General features: G+C 35.0%; 1 protein-coding gene across 1 annotated transcript in view; it reads left to right on the top strand.

Moving 5' to 3' along the window:
* Positions 1-17,244, top strand: part of cadps2 (Ca++-dependent secretion activator 2) — a 141,000-nt gene that overhangs the window by 73,434 nt on the left and 50,322 nt on the right. Inside the window, exons 12-13 of the mRNA XM_041256302.1 lie at positions 5,859-5,995; positions 10,924-11,111. Of these exons, the coding sequence (XP_041112236.1) occupies positions 5,859-5,995; positions 10,924-11,111 (325 nt within the window). The remainder of the gene's footprint in view (positions 1-5,858; positions 5,996-10,923; positions 11,112-17,244) is intronic.

Genomic DNA, 17,244 nt, shown 5'->3' with positions numbered 1-17,244 from the left:
CCCAGATCAATTTTGAGTTTTCCTGTCTCTATTACTGGGTTTAATCTGTAAGTCTTTCTGTCATTTTCTTAAGAATTTCCTTGTTTTTTGTACATTTCTGGTAGTGAACATAAAATGGCCTACATCGGAATTAAAAGGGGACAAAGAAGGGCAAAGCCACTTTTGTAAGAAAAGGTCAATTCCATGTTGATCGCAGATAGATTTATGCTGCTATACACTTTAAAAGAAATGAATATCCCATATGGACACTGCAAGACTTTTTACCGTCTATACAGTGCTGATCAAATCACATTTCTTACATACCAAAAAGCGCAGTATTAGGAAAAGCAATCACTAAGGCTTGCCTTTTGACAAACCCACAGGGTTTCAAGGCGTCAGAAGATGCATTTGTATAGATCAATCTATATTTGGTCTTTTGAGGCCATGTCCTGTAAGAAGGTGTTAACCAAAATATATCTGTACAGAAAGTACGAGCTGTCGTACTATTGATAGCTGTCACATTAGCCAGTTCATTTAGACCTCTCATGTGGTGAGCATAATGCAGAGACTGAGAAATGATACCTCGTCTGTTGCTTTTCCATTCCTGACCATGTTTGCCACTTAAATTCATCTTCTTTTATCTCTGTACTGTATAATTATTGAACAGTTCAATAGGTTTAATGCTCTAGTTGGAGCTTAATTTTAGAAGATTGAGGTTAATTGAAAATCATAATGTGCAATATCCGAACATATCAATCTAACATTTAAATGAATTTAGAATTTACCTTGCATTATACATCTTACACTGAATGCCTAGTTTGCTTGGTTTAGATTCTGGGTTTAAAAGAACAACGATTTATGAATGTATAGGCTGTTCAGTGTAACAGTTTATAACAAAAAAGGGCACATTTATACTGTAAAAGTTCATATAAACTTACTGTTGTCTTGCTAAACACTGTTGTTATTAATAATTGTCTAATATTGTTGGTAACACTTTAGTTTAGGTGTCAGTTATAAGTAGGTGTCTACCTAAATCGCGATGATTTAAATGAACTACTGCGCAACGCAAGCGACGCAAACTATGTATCTTCCTTCTGTAGAGAGCCCTTTTTTATTCCTTCGCTGTCCTGTGTGCATTGCACTTAAGCAAAAAACAAACAAACAAAAAACGTCCACAAATAACATTTACAAAAAAAATTCTCCAAAGCTGTTAACGTTGTTGTTTACTATTCAAATGACAACGTTTTAATCAGCCTATCAATGCGTCTTTACTGCTTTTCTGTGACCTGTACTGTGCAGTAGGGGGTGGGGCAAAAGTTGGTGCTGCATTTTTTGTTTTAGGTGGCTAAAAATCTAGTTTTCAGCATTGGAGGTAAAAATAGAAATGGGTGACAAAAGAACCAAAGTATATTTCAGCTGATGATCGTTTCAAGATATTTCCCAAAGAAACTATACATGCAGACTGAGGTAATTGTTTTGCGTATCTTAATGTGTCTTTGGAGAAAATATGATTGATCGCTATTTAGCTTCAGAATCACACATTAAACAAGGCTACTACAGCGGCTGCTGAACAGAACGTAAAATAAACAGCTTTCAGAAACCAAACTGGAAAGTCAGCCCAGACAAAAATATTCCTGTCTGCCTGTTAAATCGGTACTAAAACGATCTAGCACAGCCACCTCACCTCAACCTGCTGCTTACTTTTACCCTGTTGGAATTTTGGACCCAAATAGCCACATTCTCTATGTTTTGACTCGGTAATAATAAAATAAATGATTGGATGGGACAAATAACATGACAACGAACCTGCTGCATACATCGCCTTCAGTGGTGGCTGGTGACTTTTTTCATTGGTAAAGCACTTGGAACAGAGTGAGCACACGCACAAAAACGTGCATGCATGAGTGCGCATTTTTGTGCATTTGTTATGCCAGCAAATATGTTTAGATGGAGAGAGTATTTGTCATTCAAAATTCACACTCATATTTCATTCAAAGTATGAGGATATGAAACATCTGTATCAGCAGTTATCCTTACAAATGACAGCGCACAACGATATTTCTTGACAGATTTTGTTTTTTGGCGGGCTCGACCTAATTCTCAGTCACAAACAGACTTTAGTGTAGACACAGCCTAAGGCTATAACGGCTCAAACAAATTGAAGAAATAACCCCCCACAGGTGATCGTTAGCACTATAACTCCTCTGCTGCTCGCTTCCAGAAATGTGACTTCTCAAGGGAGTTACAACGCTCTCAGCCTTGCCCCTGATAGCCCCCAGTCCAGGGCAGCGAATAGCGCTAGCGGAGCTGCGGAGGTCGGGTGTTTTGAAAGGTGATATTAATTCAGAGCAGTTTCATTGTATTCGTTTAGGAAAAAAAATAATAACTGGACAAATTAATGGTAAGGCCGTGCCTAAGCTCCCTATAGTGACAAGCCACCATTGATCACCTTTATTAAAGTATGCCAGATGCCCTTGGGTAAATAAGTTTTGGGGCTGTTTTGTATTGATTTCCACATCTGTATAACTTGGCAAAGCTTTGCCTTAACTTCCAACCAATTCAGTGGATGCAGAACGTGCAGTCTCAATGTATGGGCAAGTCAACTACAGGGGGATGCTGCATGCTTGCCTTTAACAAATGACAGCACGCTGTTTTAGTAAGGAAGGAAGTACCACTATTTTCGTCTTTATAGTGTTCTGAAATACTGTCTGCTTAGGTTTATTTAATATTTAAACAGGTCTGCGAAATGTCTGTGAAATCCAAATTTTTTTCTGCAACCTACCCATGAAAAATACGTAAATTTACCACGATTTAAGTAAACTCCTGTTGCCATTGTTTTTTTTTTTTTTTTTTTTTTTTTGCTATTGTTTATAATCACTTATAACGGATAGCTAAACTAAAGTTTATTTATTTATTGCATTTACATAGTGCTTTTTATACAAAAGTATTGCAAAGTACACTGTACAGTACATAGTGGGAAAAAAAGAACAAACCACAATACATTTGTATAGCATGTCACACATACAACTGCTATAAATCAGACCATTTAAATAACATATTTAAATAACATAATACAAAAGCAGCAATTTTAAAGTTACATTAAAACCCATTAAGAAAGCCATTTTATAAAAGTGCGTTTTGGGCCTTGACTTGAAAACTGTAATGGTCCCAGCTTCTCTGACAAACAAAGGCAGAGCATTCCATTATTTCGGAGCTGTACAGGAAAAAGCTCTGCCTCCCGTGTTGCTTTTGTTGACCCTAGGAATAACCAGCAGCAAATAACTAGCTGCTAATCCATTCAGGGCCTTGTAAGTTAACATCGAAATCTTAAAATCAATTCTGTACTGCACAGGGAGCCAGTGTAAAGAGACCAAAACCGGGGTATTACGTTCACTTTTCATGGTTTTAGTCAGAATTCTAGCGGCAGTATTGTGAACAAGCTGCAAGTGGGATACCACACGTGTGGAGTGCAGGATACGCCCTATAACCTGGAGGTCGCTAGTTCGGGTCCAGGCTATTCCACTGCTGAGAGTTCCCAGGGGGCAGCACACAACTGGCCGACTGCAGCCCAGGTGGGGAGGGACTAGGTCCGCCAGGGTGTCCTCGGCTCACCACACACCAACGACTCCTGTAGACTGGCCGGGTGCCTACGGGCCTGCCTGTAAGCTACCCAGAGCTGCGTGGTCCTCTGACGCTGTAGCCCTGAGGTGGCTGCATGGCAGGCCTACAAAATGAAAAGAGGTGGACGGCTGATGACACACGTTTTGGAGGGTGTGTTGTCCGTCTTCATCACCCTCCCGAGTCAGTGTGGGGGTGGCAGTGGTGAGCCGGGTTGAAGTAAAAATAATTGGACATTTCAAATTGGGGAGAAAAATAATTGCAGATTCCAAAAAAAAAAAAAAAAAAAAGATGACCCCCAAACTCTTAATTTGTAGTTTAAGTTTTGATGAGAGACTTCAAAGGTTACCATATTGTCCTTGAACAGCATATCAGATCAAATGTTGAATACCTTAAAAATTTGGCAACCTAGTGCTCTATGTCAGTTGTGCCTGGGGGCATGCCTAAAGGGGTTTATATTATATATATATATATATATATATATATATATATATATATATATATATATATATATATATATATAAATAAATATTGAGGATAGAACATTTTAAATAAATACATAAAGGACAGCTAATTAAGCCAAGTTCTTACCTTTCAAATGAGCTGTAGACTATCAATTTAGTACTTGTAGAACCAGCAAAATTTATGTTTGAAGTGGTGAGTGTGTCAGTGCAACTGCAGTGAACAGTGGCAACAAGTGTAAAAATAATTTTTTCCCAGATTTAATATAAATCACATATTTTTTCCTAGATTTAACAAAAAAAAGTACAGATTTAGCCAACTACATAAATGTTAACAAACACATTCTTTAAAAGTCGGAGTGTAAGTGCAGCTCTGCAACATAAAATGCCAAATCAAACGCGTCAGTGGGCATGGGCTTGCACGTTAAAGAGCTATGCATGCCGGACGCAAGATTGTGAATCAAAAATAATTAAAACTATTGATGTAAATGGAGTAATGCTCAACGCAAGCGAAGCGAGCAGTGCGACTGAAGTGAGCAAATATAGAAATACATATATATTTCTTATGTCAGACTGATATGATATTTTGCTACGCACTGTTCGCTGTCAGACTGTTAGTGTCTTGCTCACGTAGAGATTACCACAGAAATAAAAAAAAAAACATCAATGAGAATTTAATTATCAAAGATAAAAAAAATATAATGTTCTTTATGATGCCAGTGTCTGTGGTTATAAAGACAATAAAAAGAAGGATGCCACAAGAAATAGAACAATTGGAAACTGATGGTATGTCTCTCTGTCTCTCTCTTTCTCTCTCTCTCTCTCTCTCTTTATTTCACATTAATTTTAGTCAAAGTGACGGGAAGCGCCACACACTGATTTCGTATTTCTGTAAAATGAAGCTTATTGGTTGTAATAATGTTGACCAATAATAATAATTACATTATCTCTTTAACAAGCCGATGGTATTCCCTGAACTGTTTCCTTTTTTTAGTGTGTGGTGTACTCGTGCTCTTCTGTGTTTAATTTATTTTATTTTGTCTCCACAAAAGGAGCAAAAGGAAACAGTCTTTTCTTTTCATGACTAACTACATGATTTTTTTTTTTGTACTCGTGCTGCATTTATGTCGTTCGCTTCGCTCCCAGTGTGCATACTTTATTTTGTGAAAACTCAAGATTTAATTGCTGAAGGATAATGTTTTTCGGATTTATCTGTCAGGTAAAGGTCTAACATTTTAATGGGTGGGGGCGTGACAAAATGTATGCAAAAAAAGGGGGGCGGCATTTAAAAAGTTTTCGCACCACTGCTCTATATGAGGAATGTATGTATGCATGTATAGCGCATAATTCCTTTCTATTTAAATAAAGGCTTTTGACCTAACTGTTATTATAAAAATAACAACACTTGTTGAGATTTCTCTCTTCCTTGGAAATGGTGCACATTTCACACTGGTGCCAAATGCTTTGGTGTATTAGGCATGAGTCTAAATAGGTACCTTACAATACGGTACAAAAGTTGTGAGCATTGCTTTATGTTGCTAAAATATACACAGTCTGAAAATGAAAATGGAGGCTACATAATTATGTTTTGTTCTTTTGGTACTGTACAACAAACACTGCAGATAGTACAAACTTGTATTGGTCTTCCAAGCCCACTAATGGAAAAATTGTAATTTTAATGATAGACTTTTCAGTAATCTTTCTGTCCATTTTTAGTCACCTAAAATCTCACAATTAGGTGCTACAGTAGTAGGTTCTGTTTTGAATGTCTTTCTTTTCTTTCACTTTCTGGGTGAGCAGATTCAGAATGCTCCCAGAAACTTGGGATGGATGGATTTGTAGCTGCTGACCCCTGTAAGTGTATGCACACTGCCCTGTTTCAAGTGCTTCAGAAGCAGACTCTACAACACAGAATGAATGATTCCTTTTCTTGTCTGGTGAGTACGCAGCGGTGGGAGAAAAAAGGGTGCCAAATTGCTGTTATGAAGTCATCCTAACCTCCAGGATCTCTTAATAGTCATACTCTGGGTTAGGATAAAGGGTTACAATCAATTGGTTTCAAATATGAAATGATATACTCCAAGGTTACTGCTGTGCCACTCAATAGAAAAGATAATAGACTCAAGCTGCCTCTAGACTGTGGTTTATTGCTCCTCCAGAGAGCTCAACAAGGACAGAAGGCTTAATTATAGACAGAAGACTAGTAGGATTTACTAACACCAGTACTGGCATTTGAAGGTGCAGAATGGATCCACCAGATGTCAGACATTGTGTCATTGTGTAATGTTCTCTTTTGTTTTAGACTTAAATACTAAGAAAATATGGACAAATCTGCAAAAATACAATGTGTTTATTATTTTGGCCACTGAAATAAAATTGTTTGCAGCCATTTGGTTTTGCAAAAAAAAAAAAAAAAAAAAAAAAAAAAAAAAAAAAAAACAGAATGTTAAATTTGTGTCTTGTTTACAGTTTTTTACATTTACATCAAAGCTGCTATACTAATATGACAATGTTTTTTTGTTTTACAAGCAAATGTCATGTCAGCGCAGTCATACACCAGTTGAGTGTGATGATAATGCATACTTGCTGTACCTCCCTTATGCAGACAAAATATCCCAGGCTTTTGACTACCACAAGATTATTTTTTCCAGTTGCTAGAATAAGGGTGGTACAGCAGTTTACATCATCTTGTGTTACACATTCCAAACAACAGGTGTGTTACCTTTACACAAGAAAGCAAAGCAATCAGAATACTTTGCTGACTTTATTCTTCTCACCGCTGCAATGGGAAAATCTTTTCATTTTCTCGAGATAGCAATGTAAAGTAACTAAGGCATGCTGTGTACTGTTTTATGAAATTGGACTTTTGCTATCTACCTTCATAGTACCTTTATTGATGCACTATAAGAAGCATTTTACTTAAAGGGTTTTGTTTTGTATGTCTATAAACATTGTACCTTGCATGGTTGTAGATAACAATTTTAATGAGAGCGCAATTATGTATTGCAAGTCACTGTGTGAGCACTGCCTATTGAACTGTGACTAATGTCAAGTAATACCAATATTTAGCTTTTCGGTAGTACATTTAGCCACAGGAAAAAGCCTCCAGGTAGATTTAGGGAATTTGTGGAAAGCAATTGTCACTTTTCAAAAACTACTTATCATCCCAACTGAGAATCCCCAGGGGTGGGAATTCTTCTTTTTCGCATGAGTGTTATCCCTAAATCAGGAAATGTTGAGGGAAGTCATGCACAGCTCTAATATAATTATACATGTTCAATGTTCTAGCCTCTCTCTTAATAGCAGATTTATCTTGTGAGACATACCTCCGCTTTTGTTTGCTATATAGAGTGCAATTAAATGCTAATGAATTAGAAATAATTTACCTCTAGACTTAAAACGAATCATTCTTAATTAAGGAAAATAGTCTTCATTCCAATTACACTACAGGTACCTATATAGACCATTTGAAGTGTATAATTCTAAAACAGTTTCATAGAAGTCTTTAATACTGTATGCAAGCAAAACATTTTTACCATTATGAAATTTAGTATAACAAAATTAAAATAAATAATATCGCTAACAAGGCACATGTTTCCTATCTGATCCTGTTAAATTCAACATTTCACATCTTTAAAATACTGCAATAATTATATTTTGTTATTGTTAAAATCAGTTAAAACAGGCCAACAAAAATGTAAAGGACTATGTACAAATAGCTGCTGTTTTATGTGAAACTGTTTACCAAATTGTATTTATGAATATAATTTCTTTTAAATTTAATTTCATTTAACATCCATAAAATAAAATAAATTTAAAATCAGTTTGTTTGTTACTTCTTTTAAACTGTTATGTGTACTGCTGTGAATTATGCATGATAGCTATTTAGGTAGCGTTCAAAATGAATGCTGAATACTACTCAAAAGAAGCATCATTGTCTGTGTGTCGAACACAGCCTCTCAGACTTTATTTTTCACTTTGAATATAAGTCCAATGCTGTGATTGCCTAATCAGTTTTAATACTTTGTACTTATCTTGCAAAAATTGACTTATCTTGAAAAAGTCAAGCTGACTTATATGTCTTTTCATCTTTAATCATAATTAACATTCAGAAGCAGATGGGTTGTTTGCCATTACACGCCCCTCCTCCACTTAATCCACTCCACTTAATCCACTTATTTTCACAAGTTCATTAATTATTTAATGAACTTGTATAAATATTAATAATTTATATTTCTAAATAGGGAGAACTAAGTACAATATCTTCCTGTCTTCCAGGATATTGTTAATTAAACAGCATTTTATTTAACAGCTTTGTAAACAGCAGGGTGTCTTTTAAAACCAACTTATACATAAAAGGATCACCTGTTAACTATAATTATTGTAATAATATAGAATGGTTAAACCATTTTTGGGTTTAATGCCAATGTGCCCAAGTTTTGAATAATTCCTAACAAAAAAAAGAAATGGTACTCAAGTTGAGTTGAGACTATTTTAATGTTTGAATTAGTGCATGGACAACAGAGTGGACAAATACAGTTTATCTTTCAAGGCAATAATACAATTATTTCTGTCTGTAAAAGACAATTATTTAGATTTTTTTCTTCACAGTTGTATATGGAGGGAATACAATTTTTGTTTGTTGTGTTTCTATTTACAGAAATTAAATCTGAATGTAAAAAAGTGATGTAAATATTAAATTGTACTTCCAGAGCAGATTGTTTACACAAATATCACATGTTGGCTGGCAGCAATGTGAAAGAGCTCCTATCAGTCAGTTCTTGCAAATGTCTTTTCTAATACAGTCCATCTAATACCACATAAACTCCCACTGAGCCAATAAACCCTGCTCTTCAAAACCATGCTTACATTTGATACAATGCTCATGTTTTTTTTAACAATTGTAAATTGTAATTTTTGTAGCTGTGACTTCACCCTGAGTGTGGATATATTTGATAAATATATGTTTATATTGCTATAGTACCTGATTTTGTAGGATACAAACAAAAAAAACATTTTCTATGGACTGTGTTTGAGTTCTGTTTACACCAAATGTATGCATATCAGTTTTCATAATAAAGTCTACTAGGTTAAAAAGCATACAAACAGTCGGGCTCTTTTTCCATTTAGTACTGAGGTGTGTGGTCAAGGTCTGTGAAGTGTTTGTAATGCCCCAGAAGGTATTTGTCTGTGTTTCTACAGTAAACAACTATTTTGCAAGGTTGTGACACTAGTCTTGTTGGCCTCAAGCAACAGCATATTTACATTAATATTGAAATCCCTAAGGTCTAATGGCCATAACACCAGGTTTGTGGGGTAGCTAAGTGTTTCAGCTCTGTTGGAATGAGGCTCCTATTATTCCCTTCCATTGTAGGCTTATATATTTATGTTGAGGTTTAAAATATTCTAGGATTTAAAAGTATCGCAGTCGAATGAGGTAATTTGATTATAATATTGAACTATCTGCCTTTTTCACAAAGCTTTAGTCATTTTGTATGTTTTGATGAATATTATATTATTGTTAACAAGACCACCAATAGTCTAGAACGGTTTAATGAATATCAAACTTCATTTAATCAAACTTCATTTAATCCATCAAAAAATACTTTTTAAAAAGCTCTTTACATTGCTAAGTATGGGCCACATTATTGCATAAGTATAAACCCTAGCAATTGGACAACAATCTTTTTTTGTAAAAATCACCTGCAGAGATTGCTGTTAGGAGATTGAGCAAACATTTAGCCGAGCGTGACAGACAAAACTGCGATCCTATTTTGTTTCTGAAGCGCACTCGTGCTCCTGCAAAGTAATCTCTTATTACTTGGCGCTGACCATCAGATCTTTTTGTCAGCATTTTTTGTGCCATGGAGGTGAACAAGAGCAGTTAAAGCCATGTAGGTTTAGTGGATCAGCCAAGCTAAGGAGAATAAGCTGTACACCTTGCTTCATGAATGCAGTCCTGTTCAGGCAGGAAAAAGTAAAAGCTCTGAAAGAATGCGCAGAGTACACAGAAGCAATAGATTTTAAAGAATAATGTTGGATTTCCACCTACACCCAAGAGATTCCAGGAATGCAGCAACAAGACCTTTATGAAGTACCTATCACAGTTCTGAACAATGTGAAAATTGGAAGAGTAAAAAGTTAAAAGCCACACTAAATAGAAAGAGATTTGATCTACATAACATGCAGCAAATGCTAAAGCCTGTGTCCTTGGAGCTGATGAACAGTATTAAGCTCACAACACATACGCACTAAGGGGGACCTAAAGCAATTTCAGACCTTAGCAATACTAATGAATAATTATCTTTCTTGTCTCAGCCTCTACTTTGACAATAAGCACATTCGCTGTGTGCTATTGCAGATCTGTTAGGATTTAAAATAATGGAACTAGTGTGTTTGTATTTTAAGAAAAGAGTTTGGTCTAGGATACACTTGAAGTTGCTAGCCATTTTGATGAACTAGTCTTGGCAATTGTAAAATCTAGTCCATCAAACCCATTATAAAAATGACAGCTTACTATTCTTACTTTTTAAATAATATTTCAGAAATGATGAGGTTAAATAAAGAGGTATAGAACATCAGCTTTAAAAAATAATATTCCAGTAAACAATCTCGGATTTTCCTCATGATGTATTTTTTTTTTTTTTTTTTTTTAAATGAAATACTTACACATACCGTATACATGCTTATTATATGGCACTACATAGCTACATAGCATGCAGATAGAATATGTCATTATTTTACAATGTTAGCACAGCAAATAAAGTGAAAACGATAATAAAAAAAAAATGTGATTGATTGATTGACCTCATTTGAAATGCAATGATTGAAGATTTGTCACTGGATGTTAATTGTCTCTGTTTAGGGCTGGTTCAGTCCTGGCCAGGTGTTTGTACTGGATGAATACTGTGCTCGATATGGAGTACGGGGCTGCCATCGACACCTCTGTTACCTCAAAGAGCTCACTGAGTATGCAGAGAACAGTGCTGTGATTGACCCCACCTTGCTTCATTACAGCTTCGCCTTCTGTGCTTCTCACGTTCATGGAAACAGGTAACTTAATATCCTAACACCCACTGGAAATCAATAGCCTATATTCAGAGAATGGGTAGACATTTTCTTTGTCACTAATACACACCTTTTGTTTAGCTGTTTTTTTATTGAGTGCTTGACTGACATGGAAAGGGAATGCTTTGCATTTTTACAAATAAGCTTACATTCTTTTCTGTTAAAGTGTATTCTGTAGCTGCGTTTTAATTAGTTAGGCTTGGGACTAATCATAATAAGATTGTTTGACAATTCTTCGTGTTTGTAAGTAATTTTAACCATTTCATTGTTAACTGTTTAATACATGCAGAATAGTACCAAATCATCTGATTTAACCTTTTGAATTGTTTATTTATTGTTTGTTTGATGTTTTGCTCATTAAGGTGTTATCTATGGTTCCTTTTGTTTTGTATTAGACTCATGGGAAAGTAAATATAAGGTAGTATTTTTCCCCTTTAGAAGTAAGCTAAATTACAATGATGTAGTTGCCCTTGGAAGCCATGGGAGTGAAAACTTGACTACCTGGGGACTGTAAGTTCCACAATATATGTCTGGTGATTTTGGAGATTTGAGGTTTTTATTTGGCTAAATATGCCCAATTGACCAACTTGAAGTAGTCTCATGAGTGCAGTCTCTAGGAATGTCAACCTTTCAGGACATAGAACAAATGGTGCAAACTTAACAATGGCATTTTAAATTATTATTATTATTATTATTATTATTATTATTATTATTATTTATTATTATTATTATTATTATTATAAACAACAAACACAATCAGACTGTTTATCAAAGCACAGTTAGTGCATTTATTACCCAACTTAAAATAGTTAAACATTACTTTCAGATTTGTATTAAAATTAAAATTGTTTAAGATTTAAAATTAATGTCAGGGAATTGAAGTAATAGTATGTGTTCTAGGTTTAATAATTCTTATTTAATGTATTATTTTAAATGATTCATCAGCCAGATTTTAAAAGAATAAAATAATGTACATTAAATCTTATGTGACACGATAACGTCAAGGCCCAGGCTGGCTACTGGCAGGAAAGAGACTCAGAGACAGCAAGCTGCAGTTTAAGCGCTGGTGCGCACGTTTATTTAACAAAAACAGACACAAAAACAGGAACAAAATTAAAGGTTTAAACAGAAGACTCTGGATTCTTGTGGGTGGGTTGTGGTGGAGGTGGTCCCCTCGCAGCCTCCTTTTTGAGAACATAAGAAAGTTTACAAATGAGAGGAGGCCATTTCGGCCCATCTTGTTCGTTTGGTTGTTAGGAGCTTGTTGATTCCAGAATCTCATCAAACAGCTTTTTGAAGGATCCCAGAGTGTCAGCTTCAACAACATTACTGGGGAGTTGATTCCAGACCCTCACGATTCTCTGTGTAAAAAAGTGCCTCCTATTTTCTGTTCTGAATGCCCCTTTGTCTAATCTCCATTTGTGAACCCTGGTCCTTGTTTCTTTTTTCACATCGAAAAAGTCCCTTGGGTTGACATAGTCATTATCTTTTAGAATTTTGAATGCTTGAATTAGGTCACCGTGTAGTCTTCTTTGTTCAAGACTGAACAGATTCAGTTCTTTTAGCCTGTCTGCATATGACATGCCTTTTAAACCCGGAATAATTCTGCTCTTCTTTGCACACTTTCTAGAGCAGCAGTATCCTTTTTGTAGCGAGATGACCAGACCTGAACACAATATTCAAGATGAGGTCTTACTAATGCATTGTACAATTTTAACATTACTTCCCTTGATTTAAATTCAACTCTTTTCACAATGTATCCAAGCAACTTGTTGGCCTTTTTTTATAGCTTCACAACATTGTCTAGATGAAGACATTTCTGAGTCAACAAAAACTCCTAGGTCTTTTTCATAGATTCCTTCTTTAATTTCAGTATCTCCCATATGATATTTGTAATGCAGATTTTTATTTCCTGCGTGCAGTACCTTACACTTTTCTCTCTTAAATCTCATTTGCCACGTGTCTCCCCAGTTCTGTATCTTGTCTAGACCATTTTGAATGACCTTTGCTGCTGCAACAGTGTTTGCCACTCCTCCTATTTTTGTGTCCTCTGCGAATTTAACAAGTTTGCTTACTATACCAGAATCTAAATCATTAATGTATTTTAGGAATAGCAGAGGACCTAATACTGATCCTTGTGGTACTCCACTGGTTACCACACTTCATTCTGGGGTTTGTCCTCTAATCAGTACTTTCTGTTTTCTACATGTTAACCACTCCCTAATCCATGTACATGTGTTTTCTTGAATCCCTACTGCGTTCAGTTTGAGAATTAATCTTTTATGCGGGACTTTGTCAAAAGCTTTCTGGAAATATAAATAAACCATGTCATATGCTTTGCAATTATCCATTATCGATGTTGCATCCGCAAAAAAATCAAGGAGTTAGTTAGACACGATCTCCCTTTCCTAAAACCATGTTGACTGTCTCCCAGGATACTGTTACCATATAGGTAATTTTCCATTTTGAGAAAAAATGAATTGTATATAAAGCATTAAGTTATATTTTCTAATAGTGGTCCAATGGTGTTTGTTGTTGTTGTTGTTGTTGTTGTTCTTTTTCTTGCTGTTCTTCTTCTTCGACATGGTGGATGATAATTTTCCTTTAAACTTCAGTGTTTTTATAGTCTTAATATATGGAGTTGTGGCATGAGAACCATGTTTAATAAGAATAGATTCTGGCATGAGACCTGTGTATAATTAGATTGTCTGTGTATAATAAGGTTGATGATAAAAGTGTTAACCCCCAATTTTAAAAACTACCACCAGTAACAACAAAAACAAAACACTGTCAATACCAAAACAACAATAGTGGCCTGCAAATATAAAATTTTATCTTCAGATGACTGGGAGAAATTTGTTAAAGAGCAGAATAAGTACTAAAGTACAAAATAATAAGCAATGTAAATTTAGTAAGACATGACCTCAGTCACATGCCCTCCATGGGATGTTAGGCATTGTAGACTGGTGGCCCTCAGAAAGCACAGGCTCTTGAGTGACGAGGAAGTCACCCAACTCCACCCAATCCAAAAAAGTCAAGCAAAGTTTCTACCAAAAAAAAAAAAAATTAAATGAAAAAAAAACAACATTTACAATTATTTTTAAATTCTGTTTTACGTATTCTCAAGACTTCTTCAGTTGCTTAAAATAAACACTGCTAGTTCAACAATTTCTGTCTGCTGTGTCACCAAATAATATAACAAATACAACTAAATTAGTGTTGCCAAGAAACAAGAAGTAGAACTGCTTTCAATGTCTTAGCCTTTTGGTTCCAAAAAGTGAGAGTTCAAATTTTAAGAAAAGTAGATTTTCTTTTTCCTTTCTTTCTTCACCATATAAACACAGACAGACAGATTGGATATAATCAATTTCTTTATGTGTGAGAGGCTCCTGTTGGCATGGGTATTTGTCTGTTGCAGCCCTTCATATGTTCTATTATCTTTTCCCTGTCATCATGTGGCCCATACCAGGTGTCATAGCTACTCCCACCTCAGGTCTTTTTACTTGCCATCTGCTTGTGTTCTACAGTAAGTCCTTTAAGGGGTGGGTTGGGGGAGGGGAAACTGAATCATTTATCAGCTATCATTTTTAAACTGTAATTAAAATGGGGGGGGGGTGTTCAAGTAGGACACCAATTACAGACCAGTCCAATTAACTCCAGAAATAAGGAGAGGATAATAGCCTTTCCCATGTTATTAGTGTTAGTACAAAAGCATATGGATGATAATGACCTTGTCATCACAGAGTGGATCTTTAAAGAAAATAATTGCATTGCTGCACATTTCAAAAGGCATTATAATTATTTAATTAAAAAAGAAAATTAACTTAGATTGTTATTAAACCTGAAGTCCAAGACATTTCCATAAAACAGGACACATTCTGCATATTTACTTTTTTCAAATATGTGTATTCTATATATTTGTCAACTGATTAACTGTCTATTATATTCAATTATATGCTACCTCACACTAAAAAGCACACCATTGGCCATGTAATTTTCTGCAATAGCAAAGCTAAGAGGTACAGATAAAAATTGGACTGTGACAGGCATTCTAAGAATCTATTAAGATAGGCATTCTGGAATCCAAGTATTTGTATTATAGCTTTGTGAGAGTACTAAATCTAATGTCTGGTCAGATACGTAATACAATCTAGAATGTTGTGTGCTGTTTAACTATTTTGTTTGTTTGTACTTTATCAAATCTCATTACAAAAATTGTTCTAAAATAGCCAAATCGACTCATTTTGTGGAATAAAAATGATTGTGTAAAGCCATGAAAAGGTTACATTATCTTTTAGGCTATCTTTACTTGATTCAGTGTGTTCTGCAAAACTATTATCTTGGTTTTAGGGTGGATACTTTTCAGTGTAAAACTACAGGTACTAATTTATCTAATTGCCACAAGCTATTGCTAGTGATATTATATTTTTGTTTGATCTGAACTGTAAAGTCTCCCTTTATTATTATTATTATTATTATTATTATTATTATTATTATTATTATTATTATTATTCAACATTTTTTTCAAATCTACTCTTTTCAAAATGTTTGTCTATATTTTAATAGGGCTACCCCTCCTCATATTTCACAAAAATCGAATATAGAAGCTGTTTTGTCCTTGGTATCTGTGGTTTACAGTAAACTAAAACAATCTCACATTAGTGTTTCTGTAACTGATAACACTTAGGTAATGAAACTGAAAAGGTGAAGCTTCGCTTTATCTCCCGATATTCTAGAAACAGAAACCTGAGCATATGATATGACAGTTTTGTTTCAGACATGATGGCAAACCGACAGTAAAGTGACAGATTCCCCAGACGTGACTGAGAGGAGCTGTAGTGCAGGTTGACAGGAGTGACATTCTACAAGCTTACCTTTCTCACTTGTCACTTTCTGTACCTATAGCGCTCTCTGTCATATCTGTCACTTGCTATGGGGAAGCTGCATATGGCAGAACTATTTACCTCAACCCTTCAGGCTTCAATCCCCCTGACATTCAACCATGAAGGTGAAATGTACTTAAACATTGCAGCACTTCCATAGCTGTCACTCTTTTAAGGGGATGTGACATGTACTAGACCTAAAAAAAAAAAAAATAACTTGCATTTGCTCATTCACATCCGATTTATTTAATTTACCATTTTGTTAACATTACACCAGATTCTTCTTAGTTTGATTTTATTGTTGCTGAAACCTTCACTTCAGAGTTCATAGATGTCTCAAAGCCAGTAGGACTGAAGGATTCCAATAATAGTAATAATAAAAATGAACTAAGATTCAGTAACCCTTGCCCATTAAACGCAGCTGAAGAAGAAGAAGGTAATTCCTCTATCTAAGCAGCTGGTTAACCTGTCACGACCCTCTCAATACCAGGTCAGTATTATCCGTGCTCAAACGTAGTTACTTCATTTCATTAGGACAATACAGTTGTCCCTGACTTGTTGTCTCGCTCTGGTGAACTCTGACATGTGCAGTGGAGCATTATGGGACGTTTGATAGGATTTAAGAGCGATGTTTAGACTTTTGAAAGCTACTTATTTTTAAACATACACAAGAGAATGAAGATTTTATACCAAATGTTTTGTGTTACACAATTTACATTGTAATGCTTAATTATACAGTAGATCAATAGAATCAAACAGGGTGTAAATATTTAACGCATTTTTAAAAAATCTTATTTGAGTGATCATTTTCTAAATTTCTTTCTTTCTATTTAACGAGTCGTACCAAATTTCTCTTTTTTGATACAGATAGCTCAAGGTCTTTAGTTCTTTTTAACAGACAGCATTTAAAGTTAAAGGACTTGTGCGCAACATAGCATTTTAAGTGATTACCAAAAATCCTAACGGTCACAGTGCCAGATTTGAATGGTGATAATGCATTACCATCACCTTCAAATTCTCTCAGTATAGCTTTGCTATACAGATATGTGAAAGTGTGATTAATGAGTTAGTCCAACTATCTGTAATGAAAAAAAAAAAGCACTGTATTTGTATTTCTGTTTATTTGAATATAAAGCTTAATTTATTGAAGGTTGTACCAAATAAAATAAAATAAAAACATGCAATTAAAAGGAGTAACATGGAATTAAAGTGCAGTGATGATGTATGTAATCATT

This window comes from Polyodon spathula, chromosome 8 (assembly GCF_017654505.1).
Source record: "Polyodon spathula isolate WHYD16114869_AA chromosome 8, ASM1765450v1, whole genome shotgun sequence".
In the NCBI taxonomy this organism is placed as follows: domain Eukaryota; kingdom Metazoa; phylum Chordata; class Actinopteri; order Acipenseriformes; family Polyodontidae; genus Polyodon; species Polyodon spathula.
The sequence above is the reverse complement of the archived record's forward strand: the minus strand, read 5'-3'. Positions and strand labels throughout refer to the sequence as shown.